The 14884-nt window shown below is 39.8% G+C and overlaps 1 protein-coding gene across 4 annotated transcripts in view; it reads right to left on the bottom strand.

Annotated features, from left to right (window-relative positions):
* The window catches only part of USP9X (ubiquitin specific peptidase 9 X-linked), a 212498-nt gene that overhangs the window by 127497 nt on the left and 70117 nt on the right, over nt 1–14884 (bottom strand). For all 4 annotated transcript variants that reach the window (XM_030576179.1, XM_030576205.1, XM_030576187.1 and 1 more), the window contains 4 exons: nt 14612–14716; nt 11449–11655; nt 5969–6105; nt 3091–3224 (listed from right to left, as the gene is read on the bottom strand). In XM_030576179.1, coding sequence (XP_030432039.1) covers nt 3091–3224; nt 5969–6105; nt 11449–11655; nt 14612–14716 — 583 coding nt within the window. The remainder of the gene's footprint in view (nt 1–3090; nt 3225–5968; nt 6106–11448; nt 11656–14611; nt 14717–14884) is intronic.

Here is a 14884-nt window from a genome sequence, read left to right as displayed (position 1 = left end):
CCTTAATTTTATCATCTGCTTCTCCCATTCCTTTTACCAAAGGCAACATGTACCCATCCTGAATACTTCCCCAGGGAGATTAACTCCGATTTGATAGACCAGAGGAATGCTGAGACACAAATTCCAGATTCAATTCCAGATTCTAGAATGAAGTGTTCTTCCAGTGGTTACAAACCTTTCTGCCTCATTCTTCTTCCCAGCATAGCCAATAGAATATCTCTGTTCGCCTCAACCCCCATCCTCCTATTTAACCCAGTGTCTTCCCTCCCCCACCCTGAATTCAAGCCAGGTTGTTACCTCTTCCATGATGACTGGGTGCCAGCAGGGGAACTCTGAAAACACAGAAGAGAATCTCCCTTCCTCTAACAAACCTCCACTGAGCTTGGGTAGACAATGACTTTCATAGGTTTGCAACCTGGCCAAATTTGGGTGGATTTTCACAGGGAAAGTAAAAAAGAACATCCTTGCCAAATTCCAAGTCCCTTCTCCAAACCACGGAGGCCCTAGAGCTTCCCACTTAACACAAGGAAAACAATTGCTCCCCAACTTCATTCTCAGAAATGGCTGAACTGTTTTTGCTGAAACTTTCCAGAAATGTTCAGCCCAAGGAAGACACCAGGCATAAAAATTTTTTAGCCTAAATAGTTGAAGTTTGGCAAAGTTATATGGAACTGGAAACAGCCCTATCCGGGCAAGTATTGGACAACCTTAACTATAGGCATTGCTGTTAGCACCATCAATGATATAAAACAAATACAAATTGAGGGGGGAATTCAAACAGAACTTCAATACAAATTGGTGGCTTAAGTTTGGTGCATGGAATGTGTTCTAAGAAAAAAAACAACATCATCAACAGTCTTTGGAGGTCTCCTTATCCAATTACTGAAAGAGGTCAATCTGGCTTTTTAAAAAAAATCTGATAAGATCAGCCCTATTCAGAATAGTCTGACCCCTAATTTCAAGCAGTTTAATTAATTGCAACTTTTAATATTACTTTAAATTTATGTATCCTGGATGAACATATACAAGATTTACATATCTGGAACATTTGTTACCCAGTAAGTATTATAATTCTGTGAACTTTTGTACCAATAAGCTGAAAAGGAAAAAAAGTGTTATTTTTCCAGGACAAGAACTTTGGACAATATTCATTTTAAGAGAGCTAAGCTATTCATACAAAATATTAACTTCCTGTGAAATAAATGTAATGGTACTCTTCTCCATTCCTCCTCTTAGTTCTAGACAAGTATAATCTGTCAAACATCTGCATTTGTGAAGGTTCAGTACATTCCTTTAGTGGAAGTTTGAAGTTAAGAAACTAACACATTGGACATCCTGAGAATGGTATCTTTTCAACACTCTTATCTTTTCCTTGCCAGAAAATAATGGGTTTTACATAGTTTGTCCTCATGCAGGATTACATATCCTAAATTTCAGTTATCCAATATATATATTTGGGGGGGGGGGGAAGAAACCACACATTTCTTTTCCTCAACCTGAATATTCAGCTAACTTTAAAAATGCCACACTCACTTTTGTAAAGATTTATGTGCAAAGACTAGCACATATCCCACTTCACTTTTCTAGACAAGACAAAACCTGAGTTATGTCAGCACATACAGTAAATTGATAAAGTTATAAACAATTGAAAATAAGCTATTAGAATGGAAGTGCCATCTCTACATTAACTACTGCAGCACTATAATAAATGTGATCACTTAAAATAGGCAACACCAGAAGAAAAAACAAACTGACTGTGCAACCTCCATGTCTCTTAAATAAAGTTTGCTCTCAAGACCTTGTGAAAATAAGCTGAAGTAAATCTTAGTAGCACAACTCCAAGAGCTATCCAAGCTCTTTAGGTTACAAAGTCAAACACTGAAGACTTAGGAAATGCCTGAATTAAGGCTGTCTGTGCAACATGAGTAACCTTTTAAGTTTTTTTAATGTAAATTTCTCAATGGGGGGGCAGAGGGTGAGGTTATATAAAACGAAACAATTTTCTGATGTGCAGCTGTAATAGCCACCTCCTTCCCCCATCATCTATCAGTAAAGTTTGAATCCTGAACTCAACACTGCAGCAGATATCTACTACTTGAGCAACACAGCTAGTTACATTAAGCTCACAGGCTGTTAAATCCTGGGGTCGAAATAGGTGACTGGGCCCATATGTTGGGTAAGCAGGGCACCTAGCTCAGATCTCCTTCCCCATTTCACCCTCTGTTTGTGGAGGGAGAGTTCCTGTCCAACGTGGTGCCAAAAAGGTGGAGGATGTGCCCCAGTTCCATGTATTGAATACAGGGCAAGCTGGGGAGCGTTGAGATGACCTATCCTATCTTTCTTCAACTTCTCATCCCCGCTACAATTGTACAGCAGCGACTAGGTTGCCTGCTCTTGGGATTCCCAAAGCAGAATAATCTGCAGGGGATTGGCTTGAAAGTGGAATATGTTCATATTCATTATTATTTTGGCATACTGACACAGAAAATGAGTTTTTTTCAGAAGTTTCTAACAGCTAAATATGAACAGAATTTCATGTAACTCGTAAGTTTCACTTCTCTGGCCTCAGGGCTTTCTCCCTGCTAAATTTCAAATGCTTGCTGTGAACAACAGAGGTGTTAGAGCTTCTCAAAACAAAAGACTAAGAATATTTTATAATGGAAAGTGTTATGCATTCTAAATGTAGGGGTTACTACAAACTCCCTCTGTAATAATGAATTATGAGATTTACACAAAGCTACAAGTGGGACAGAATTTAACATTTTCCATAAAAATCACTATCACAAATTAAGCAGGGCGTAAAAGGGTTATCTTCAACTTGAAAGTAAATACGAGCAATAGGACTGCCACTTTCCAAATTCCACTACAAAACGCATTTGGGTTTTTTATATTTACATTTATGAAAAGTAATCTTAAAATCTAAATTTTATTATTTGTTTTGGCTTGATATACACATGTAAGCCTCCAACATCTAACAACCTGTGAAAGTGAAATAAACACTCCCCGCCCCTCAGCAATACTTTGCTCTAAACATCAATTTTCAATTGGAATTGCGAAACACTTGACTTAAGAAGCAAAAATATAACTTACCTTTAGCATACTGTCTCATGCTTTCCATATACGCAGAAAGATTTTCTGCGACCAAAGTAACTAGGGCGTGATTGTGCTGAAGTTGATTGATTAAGTCATGGCGGTAAAACACATGGGGACTTCGCTGAGTCTGGCTGTAATAAATACACAAATGCTAGAGTAAATATGTTATATGTATTGCACATCATATTAATATCTATTACACATTATATTATATAAATGTCAGCACAAAGCGTTGTATGTGTATGGTATTATGCTTACTCTTGTTCACTCATGCTAAGTATATCCCACAGTACTTTGCAAAGCTGAAGTCAGCTTTAGCAGTAGCAAATACAAAATCTGTCAAAATGCAAAACAGATTAGTTTTGTGCCCTACAATAGGTACCTTAATAAGCAACTAGTTTGGAATGTAGTATCCAAAATAGAAATTTTAGAAGTATAGAACATAACAAGTTAAGGAACTTGTTACAAACTGGTGGGCTGGATTTTAGTGATGTGTAAATAGTTTTAACTCGTAAAATCACTATATATACTAGCTGAAATGCTTATTTTTGAAACAACTTCTGTGCAAGATGAACATACCGTGAGATCAGAATTGCTTCGCAAGAGGATATTTTATATGTCTATATCTAAGATATCTCTCTGTATCTGTACTGCTTTGTCTTTAGACAGTAAATGTGGCTAAGTTCAGTTATTTGGTCTCTTGAATATTTTGAAGACTGAACCACGAGTGTAGTCAAACATTTTAGTCAATACAAATTCATGGTTACAAACTTCCAACAGCTTCAATGTCAAGAGTTACCAGAACCCAGAAAACCTAAAGAACTGAAAAAGCCCTCACTATTTCAAAATGATTTTTATTGGGAAACCAGTTAAATGAACAGCACTGGTAGTGGGCTAAAAAAAGTTCCTTAACAGTTTGTGCAGATTAGCTGACAGTCACTTCTCAAAAGACAGAAGTTTCATAAATTAATTCTGACTAATAAAGCTTCCTCTACACCAGAGGTAGGCAACCTATGGCACGCGTGCCGAAGGCAGCACGCGAGCTGATTTTCAGTGGCACTCACACTGCCCAAGTCCTGGCCACCAGTCTGGGGGCTCTGCAATTTAGTTTAAATTTTAAAAGAAGCTTCTTAAACATTTTAAAAACTTGATTTACTTTATATAACTAAACTATTGTGGTATGTATTATAAACTTATAGAAAGAGACCTTCTAAAAACATTAACATGTATTAGTGGCACGCGAAACCTTAAATCAGAGTGAATAAATGAAGACTCGGCACACCACTTCTGAAAGGCTGCTGACCCCTGCTCTACACAGAAGAAATCTCCTCTAACTCGTGGGCTCCAGGTGCTCAGTACCATGAAGAGAAACCTTGCTTTGAATGTCTTATACTTCTTCAGATTCTACACTGGGAATTTAAAGAAGAATCATCTTATGTTGCAATATTGAGATTTCCTTCAAAACTAAGGAACTGGAGGAGTGAGCTTCACTTAAAGAATTGAATATCTGACAGAAAGCATCTAATTAAAACAGTGTGCCAACAAACTAGAGTGGTTGTATTCCCTGATTGGACATGATTCCACATGAAATTTTACTGAACTCTTCAAAGCATGGAAAAAAATCTCAACAGACCTGACATCTTTTTGACCCAAAAAATAAATAAATAAATAAACCAAACGCTAGGACATGTGTCAAACATTATGTAAATTGATAGTTTTGAGGTTTAAATTGTCATATAAAGTTTTAAAACATTACCCAATGCAGAAGGATAAGAGTAACTTTCCAAAACCAGGAATGCAATATTACCACAATTCCATAAGATGACAATCCACCAACAAAAAAAAGTAATGTTATCATCTGTCACAAATATGTACATCATCCCTCAATTTTTTCATCTTATCCATTCCTGTAAGCAGACAGGGTACTGAAACACCAAATCCTCTGCCTGCTCACAGAACTATTCAGGTAAAAGAAACAAAGCCACAGTGGAACATGCATACAACAAGCACAAACTTTGGAGTTTGCAAAAACTTCAGCACAAGTATTGAAATTTTCAGTTTTGAGAGGTCAGATTTTTGTAATGAGGGGACATGCAGTAACTGAAACTAAGCTTGTTAATTTCAACAGATAAACAGTTAATATATAAAAACAATTTTGGCTAAACTTTCACCTTCTTTTATTCCAGAAAAGCACGATAAAATAGAAAAAAGCAAAGCAAAGAACCAATTTGTTACAACTAGAGAATTTTAACTAATGGACATTTCTGGGTAATCTCCAATTTGCTTTTCTTAGACAACTTATTAAGAAGTCAAGAATTCCCTCGAATACGTCATTTTGCATAAACAAAAATCCCTAAAGTAATTGAGCTGTGTGTTTCTAAATTAGGTAATTATATAGTCTCTGTCCTCAGAAAGGTAAAAAACTATCAATTTATACTTTCATTACCACCATGAGAAAGGGAAATATTATCATCCCCATTTAACAGCTAAAGAATGAAAACTCAGAGATATGAACTGACTTGTTCAAGGTTACACAGGAAGCCCATGTCACAGGTAGAAATTTCCTGCAACTTAACCATAACACCATCCTTCTTCCAATCATATTAAATGAGAGAGAAATTAAGAGATTATAACATCTCAGTTTAACAGTCTATATACACCTGAAGTAACGAAGTAGTCAACAATGATTTATTCTTGAGCTCGAATGCTTAAATCCAGTAATTTTTAAAAGGTTTATACAGGCACACACACATTAATATGCATTTAAAGAGCAAAAAACCAAGCTTCAACTTAATATAAAATGTATTACCTATCCTGTTTTATAAAAAACTATAACGTTGTCCACAATTCTACCCCATTCACATTACTTCCTTACCTCAAGTTCTGTGGTGCTTCACCAAACAAACTACAAATTTCTCTAATTTGTTTCAGTGCAGGAATGACCCATTTGTCATTTGTACGAAGCTCTTCTATAAAACGATCTATCCACTGAATCTTCTGAGTATCCCGATCCTTAAAAAGCAAGTTTTCAGAGTTTGGTATACATCAAAAATCCAAATTAAAGCTGCTTTATCCATTTTTATTTTTCCATCCATGTGCATGCATAAACATAGAACAAACGAGTAACTGAATTATCAGAATAATTTTATTGAGCTCTGAAATTTCAGAATCACAAGAGGGAAGCCCAAGTGGCTGATGGAATCAGCTGAAGATTTCAATGGTGTAAAAGATGCATAATTTGCAATTTGTTCATTCTACATATTAGTTCCATGAATTTTAAAATTTGTCTTTTCCCCTTTGCATCTCTACAAAACTGCCTGGAGTCTGCCTTGAATCCAACTAGTGGCAGGATTTGAGTACACTAGAAACACTACCAGATGCTAATAATGCATCTGAACTACTGCTGATTTTGGTAATCATGCTTAGAAGCTTGGCCTCAGTAGGCCAAAGAACAAGTGTTTCAATATCTTCTCCTGAAAAAAGAGAAGAAACCAAAGACTGTGCTGCTAATATTCTTAAGTGCCATTGCGCACGGAAGGACTAGCGACTTCCAAATACTGACTATACAGTATGACATACTTTGGTACAAGTAATATTAAGAAAAGGATAGAGAATAATATTGAAAATGTGTCAAATTAATATTACCCTTTTAAATGGATTATATTCAATTCTGACTAACTCATCTCACAAATGATATAGCAATACAGAAGACCCAGAGAAAGGCAATGAAATTATAGAGGCATGTAAAAAACTTGATAGATATTAAAATAGACTATTTAGTTTAGAAAACATTAAAAATAAATGGTCAATTAGGTGCTTCCCATTTATCTCCTGTATCTTCCAATAAAGAGTCAAGGATTAGCCATGAAACTAAGGGAACAAATTTAAAATTGATCAGGGGAAATGCCCCCGCCCCCAATTCACTTGGGGACCACCTCTTACTCCCAAAGTGACAGCCCTCATGTTACCATGTGTCACCAATGTGTCATAGGGTAACTGAGCTCTGAGGAGGTCAGGCACTCAGCCTACTTGTGACAGGCTCCCTTAAAAAGAATGAACCAACCCAGAAGGCTGTGAAGCAGTTAATTAGTTAAGGAACACTTGGGCCTAATAAAGGCTTATGAGAGCTCAGTCAAGAGCCCCAGAACACAGAAAGCTCAGAGGAGAGACAATCCTCAAGATAGCTGGTTAGGAAGCTACTTCCAGAGATGCCTCCCTGGTGAGCAGAGGCTCAAAGAGGAGCAGAGCTAGACAGAAACTGTTCCCAGGCAAGGGACCTGAGCAGCCCTGGAGAATGAACTGGGCATGCACCTTCCCAGAGACCTACTAGAGACTTGCTCAACAAAGAGTGACTCACTGTTGGGGAAAATGTAATATCTGACTGAACACCTGGCAGAGGCCTAAGCTCCAGGGAGGGTATTCAGCCTGACTGTGTCTAGCTACAGAGCACTTAAGACTGATTACCCCAGAGGAGTAGAGTTCCCAGTGGAGCAGATGAGTTTCATTTATGTATTCATATTGTCTTTTTTCTATTAAATAAATGAGAGACTCTGAAGAGGGTGCTTTTTAATATCCTTTAATAACAAAAGGCATACTTGGACTTGTTCAGACCTCAGTTGAAGGGAAATTGTGGAACCATGCTTGATTGCAGGGGGTAGGTGTGGGTCACCCCCATGCCATTACACCATGCCTCTGGACACCATTTGTTGCATTGAGGTAGAGACAAATCAATACAACCGACACTATCTTATTAAACCCCAAAACATGTCACCTTCAAAAAATGTCACACTACAATCTGCTTGAAGAGTGCTTTGAGGATGTACCAGGACACTGATCTTGTGCATGACAGCATTTTGTGCTATCACAGCATGTCCTCCTAATTTTAATGAAAAGAATATAAATGGATAATTTTACAATATTAATGGCACTTATAGGTTAAAAAAGCAGAGTTAAATAAGGTGAAAATCTTACATGAATCAAACTGTAGCACTGAATTTCTATGGATAGACATTCCATCCTTGAATAATAAAGTATAGCAGTAGGAATATACTATCAACCACTTGACCAGGATGGTGACAGTAACTGTAAAATGCTATTGGAGGTTAGACAGGCAACAAAAACAATGAACGCAACAGTAATGGATGACTACAACTATCCTCATATTGACTGGGTGAATGTCACTGCAAGGCATTAGGCAGAGATAGAATTTCTAGACACCACTAATGACTGCTTCTTGAAGCAGCTATCTTGGAACTCACAAGGAGAGGGGCAATTCCTGATTTAGTCCTAAGTGGTTCACAGGATCTGGTCCAAGAGATGCTAAACCACTTGGTAATAGTGACCATAATGTAATTAAATTTAACATCCTAGTAGAGGAGAGAGGGAGACCATCAAAAAAACCCACCACCATAACATTTAACTTTAAAAAGGTGAACTATGTAAGAATGAGGACGACTGACATTTAAAAAAAACAGTCACAAGAGTACAATGCCTCCAAGCACCATGGAGGCTACTTAAAAACACGGTAAGAAAGGTTCAGATTAAACGTATACCCAAGTCAAAAAGACAGTAGGCCAGCATCTGTCAAACTGAGGTTGTTACTTGCATAGGGAAAAGCCCCTGGTGGGCCAGGCCAGTTGGTTTACCTGCCCCGTCCACAGATCCAGCCAATCGTGGCTCCCACTGGCTGCAGTTCGCTGCTGCAGGCCAATGGGAGCTACTGGAAGCAGCGTGGGCCAAGGGACTTACAGGCATCCACTTCCTGCAGCCCCCATTGGCCTGCAGCAGTGAACTGCAGCCAGTGGGAGCCACAATCGGCCAGACCTGCGGGATGGGGCAGGTAAACAAACCGGCCTGGCCCGCCAGGGGCTTTCCCTACACAAGTGGCGATCCCAGTTTGAGACATACTGCAGCAGGACGATCAAAAGAATGCCACCATAGCTAACCAGCAATGTAACTGAAATCATCAGAAACAAAATGGCATCCTTCAAAATTTGGACGTCCAATCCTAATGAGGAAAGTAGAAAGGATCAAACTCTGGCAAGAAATATGTAGAGTACAAGAAGGCAAGCCAAGAACGAATACAAGAAGCAGCTTGCTGAAGACACAAACAGTGAAACTATTATGAACACCTTGGGAATGGAGGTTGTTTTTAATTCTGTACAGAACTTTATGGTTGTTTTTTCAAGTTTGCAACTGAACACTGATTTAATACAGTTTTGAAACCTTATTATGCAGAGAAAAACACTGCTTTTAACCATCTTAATTTAAATGAAACAAGCACAGAAAGTTTCCCTATCTTGTCAAAAACAATTTTTTTTTTAAAACTTTCCCTTTATTTATTTATTTTTACCAGTTTACATTTAATACAGCACTGTACTTATTTGGGGTTTTTTGTGGGTCTCTGGTGCTGCTGATTGCGTACTTCCAGTTCCAAATGAGGAGTGTGGTTGACTGGGTCGTAACTCTGAGATTTTACTGTACAACAGAAGCAGGAAGCCTGTCAGACAGGCAGTGGGGCCACTAGACATCAAAAGGTGTTAGAAGAGCACTCAAGGAAGACAAAGCCATGGCAGAGAAACTAAATTAACTCTGCAATGGTCTTCACTGCACAGGATGTGGGGGAGATACTCACATCAGAGCTATTCTTTCTGGACAACACATCTGAAGTACTGTCCCATAATGATGTGTCAGTAAAAGAGGTTTTAGAACAAAATAATATTGTTAAATTTATCAAGTCACCATGACCAGATGGTATTCGCCCAACCAAGATTTCTAAAAGAATCAAATATGAAATTCCAGAACTATGAACTACACTATGTAATTGCTGAAACCAGGCTCTGTACCAGACAACTGCAAGGAGCTAATGTAATTTTTTTAAAAAGGCTCCAGAGGTGATCCTGCTAATTAAAGGTCAATAAGCCTAACTTCAGTACTAGACAAATTGGTAGAAACTACAGTAAGGAACAGAATAATCAGACACATCGATAAACAAAATTTTGTTGAGAAAGTCACGCCTCAGCAATCTACTAAAATTCTTTGATGGAGTCAGCAAGCATATGGATAACAGTGATCCACTGTACTAGGATTTTCAGAACGCCTTTGACAAGGTGCCTCACCAAAAGCTTTTACGGAAACTAAGTAGCCCTGGGTTAAGAGGCAAGTTCCTCTTATGGATCAGTAACTGTTTAAAATATAGGAAACAAAGGGTAGAAATAAAAAGGCTAGTTTTCACAATAGAGAGGTGAACAGCAACGTCCCCCAAGAATCTGTACTGGGACGCAAGCAGTTCACCATATTCATTATGGATCTGGAAAGGGGGATGAACAGTGAAGTGGCAAAGTCTGCAGACAACATAAAATTATTCAACATAGTTAATTCCAAAGCAGATTTCAGAGTTACAAAGGGATCTTACAAACCTGTGTGACAGAGCAACAAAATAGCAATACTGAATTTCATCTGCCAAGCACAAAATAGTGTATATTGGAAAAAATAATCCCAACTATACATATACGATGGACTCTAAATTTGCCATCAGCATTCAAGAAAGTGATCTTAGAGTCATTGTGTTAACTTCCACTCAATGAGCAGCAATGGTCAAAAAGGCTAACAATGTTAGGAACTATTAGGAATAGAAAATATCATAATGCCACTATATAAATCCGTGGTGCACCCACCCTTTGAATACAGTGTACAATTCTGGTCGCCCCATCTCAAAGAATATAGTAGAACTCAAAACGGTTCAGAGAAGGGCAACAAAGATGATTAAGGATATGAAATGGCTTCCATACAAGGTGAGACTAAAAATAATAGGGCTGTTCAGCTTAGAAAAGAGACAACTAAGGCAGGGAATATGATAGGAGTCTATAAAATTATGAATGGCATAGAAAAATGAATAAAGAAATATCATTTACCTTTTCCCACAATAGGAAAAACAGAGGTCACTGGATGAAAATTAACAAGCAAAGGGTTTAATACAAACATGAGGAACTACTTTTTCCGCACAGTATACAAATAACCTGCAGAACTCATTGCCACAGGATGTTCTAATGACCAAAATTATAACTGGGATGAAAAAAAACACTGGACAAGTTCATGGAGGATAGGTCCATCGAGTGGCTATTAGCCAAGACAGTCCGGGACACAACTCTGTACTCCGGGTGACCCTAAACCTTTGGCTACCAGAAGGTGGAGTGGAAGAACGGGTGCATCACTTCACAACTACCCTGTTCTGTACACCTCACCTCAAGTTCCAGTACAGGCCATTGTCAGAGACAGGATACTGGGCAAAACAGACTATGGTCTGACTCAGAATGGTAGATCTTATGTCCTAATAAAACCCAATCAATTTCTTACCTGTGAACAGCTGTAATCTAAAATTTTAATGTGGGCACTAAGAGCCTGGTCCATGATATCAACAGGTACATCATCACTATGTGCCAAATTCCACAGAAGATTCAATACTTTGTGTGCCATCACACCATCTTTATCATCTTCAGCAAGACGACGGATTAACTCAAGTAATTTTTCCCGCTGTTTTTTGCTTGCATTTGTCCAGCTTGCCTGGAAAACAAAGAATTTCATTCAAAATGGAAAACCACCAGATATTTAAGTTTGGTCTTATACATTATGACATGTCCACTTACAAAAGAATACTGTGAAAACTACCTCCTCGTTTATTTTTAATAAACTGTCAATCACAAAAGAAGAGACATTGAGAGCACAAATTTCAGTGATAACTGTTGTACAATAAAGTTCTTTTGAGAATTAAAAGAAATTTTGGGGTTCAAGGCAGGCCATTTTCACTGAGATATATTTAAGTGAATAGGTAGCCAAGGGTTCGAAGGGGTACATGTTCAGTCCTTTCAATACCAGGTTTAGGTCTCACATGGGGGTAGGGAGTTGGTGTTGTGGGAAAAGATTTACTATACCCCTGAGGAATCTTTTAATGGTCAGTTGTGATAGCAATGAACATCCCTCTACTGCAGTGGTCCCCCCTTTTCACATCATCCAGGGGAGATGGGGCTGGGAGATGGACTGTGGCTTGGGGCCCATTGCAGACAGGGGTAAAGGGGCCAAGGCTGGGGCCACTGAGGGTATGTATGGGGCCGGGGGCAGAGCTGGGGCTGAGAGTGGGGCTGCAGCCAGAAAAGGGCTAAGAGCAGAGTAGCACTCCCTATCTGCCCCCCTCTGCAATAAGGCTGTCTTGCTCAAGCTCTCAAGGACCAATGGCATTCGGCAGATCTGCATCGAATACCCGGTGATCCACACCTCACGCTACTCAACCTCCATTGGGACGTTGAACAGGACCAAGAGCTACTACAGGCCAGCTGCTGGGAGGATTGTCCTGATTAGGGCGACCTTCTTCTTGGAGACAGGTGATGACAGCCCAGTGATCAATGGTTTCTGGTGTCTGATCGGTCCCAGGCCTTTGGAGACTATTGGGGCTGGACCCGGAGTTCTTGCCAGGTGTCGTGTGCCTCAGAGGGTCTGCATCAATTTATCGGCGATACACCTTGAGTCCCTGAAATCAGTGTCCCTGGTGCGGGTACCAAAGAGGGCTCCACTGAGCCTTCCTCTCTAACCCTGAGGCATGGCAGCTTTGGGTGGGTGAATGCTGGCAGGACGTCTCTCTCGATGGGAATCGGTACCACTGAGGCGGGGACACATGCGTAGGTCCCATCGTGGGTTTTCCTTGAAACCAGGGTACCACGGAAGCCAGTGTGGGCTGCACCAGAGTATCAGGATCTCTTGAACCGCTCAAAGAGCTTTGGGTGTCAATATCGCTCTCCGGGAAGTAGGAGATCTCCTCCTCCCAGTCGTCTTTGACTTCTTGACCGGAGCCACGGAGGGGGACCAGTGGCTGGCTTGTGGATGGCGCTGGCAGCGCACTGCGCACGGAGGCCGCGGGGCTCGGTACAGAGTCGAACCACTGCTCTGGTGCCAAAGTGAATGCCAACTATTAGGAGCACTCTCAGATGGTCATCATGTTCCTTCTTCGTCCTAGCTTTAAAGGACTTGCAGATACGGCACTTGTCACTTGGGTGACCTTTGCCTAAGCACCTTAGGCAGCTGATATGTGGATTGCTGATGGGCATAAGCCATTTGCAGCGATCGCAGGGCTTAAAGCCTGGGGACAGAGGCATCCCCTGGCCGAATCCCATTTGGGACTAACAGAGAGTTGAGAACTACTACTTACTGTAACTAAAACTGCTAACTATATACAACTATATTATAGGGTTTCAAAGTTCACAAGAACAGAAAAATGCAACACGAGCCGAAGCAGATATTCAGGGCTGCCCGGGGGGAGAAGGGGGGCGCAAATGGGACAATTTGCCTCAGGCCCCCACGAAAATATAGTATTCTATAGTATTGCAACTTTTTTTTAAATGGAAGGGGCCCCCAAAATTGCTTTGCCCCAGGACCCCTGCATCCTCTGGGCAGCCCTACAGATGTTTCAGCACTATCACTGGCAGCAAGAAGAAATTGAGGGTGGGGGGAGCCGGCGGCGCTCCTTATACTGCACCATGCAGGTGCCATTCCAGAGCAGGTTCCTACAGAAACTGCTAAGGGAAAAACTTCCAGCGCCGGTACATGTGGCGAGCACACATAACTAATATGGAATGGACATGAACAAGCACTCAAAGAAGAACTATAACTTGCCGTATCTTCACTAGGATATCACCTAGAGTTAACTAAGCTGAGTTAAGAACACACCTTTTTTCCCCCCCAAATGAGGACAAGACCCTGGACTATAAAAAGGGAATTATAAATAGCTGTACTTTTAAATTTACTTTCTGAATGAAATGATAGTGCTCAAGGAATAACTGAATATATTGAGCTTGAAGCTGCAATGAAGGTGCATTAGCTGAAAAAAACCAGATAAGCAAGTTATCAATAAAACAAGTAGGGTACACTTAAAATGCTACAGCAGCTCAGATGCACTGCTGCAGAGCTTCAATGTAGACACTATCTACGCCAACAGGAAAGGTTCTCCTGTCGGCCTAGGTAATCTGCCTCCCCAAGAGGCGGTAGCTAGATCAACTGAATTCTTCTATTGACCTAATGCTGTCCACATGGGAACTTCGGCTGACTTAACGATGTACCCAGGGGGTGGGGTGGTTCTTTTTTCAAACCTCTGACCAATGTAGTTAAACCAGCCTAATTTTCTAGTGTAGACTACGCCATAGTCTAAATGTGTTTTATTTCAGAAGAAATACTCTGAAAATATCCCACAGTGTGCTTTAAACTGTAAAGCAGTATACAAAAGTTAGAACCATGTTAATCTCTACATGCAACGGGAAGTGCCCTGTCTGTCTGTGAAGACTGCACAAAATTTATCTAAAGAGTATGATAGACAATTTAAAGAGTCCAACTATGGTAATTTGAACATATAAAAATACTTTTAGCACATTATGCATAATAAAAATACTAACCTATTACATACAGTACATTAAAGGCAAGTTAACTGTATTCAGTATTTACAGTAATAGAACAGCGGAAAAAAATGCAGTGTTACCTTAAAGCAATCAAACAGGTGATCAAGCTGTTCAGGAGAGAAATCCCAAGCCAACTTTGCAAGGAGATCATGTACATTCTTAACAATGGCTTCATGTTTTCCTGCCTGTCAGAAACAAAATTAACATTTGTAACTACCTATACAAAGATAAAGACAGTAAGATATATTGCTTCAAATGTGTCAGATGATTACCTGAAATGGGTAGGAAGGATTACTACCCCACCACCAGAGCATTACCCACTTTGACTGGATCTCTTACACTGAGGACATCTG

The sequence above is a fragment of the Gopherus evgoodei genome, chromosome 1, assembly GCF_007399415.2.
Source record: "Gopherus evgoodei ecotype Sinaloan lineage chromosome 1, rGopEvg1_v1.p, whole genome shotgun sequence".
Lineage (NCBI taxonomy): Eukaryota > Metazoa > Chordata > Testudines > Testudinidae > Gopherus > Gopherus evgoodei.
Note: the sequence above shows the minus strand (reverse complement) of the source record. Positions and strands in the feature narration are given on the sequence as shown.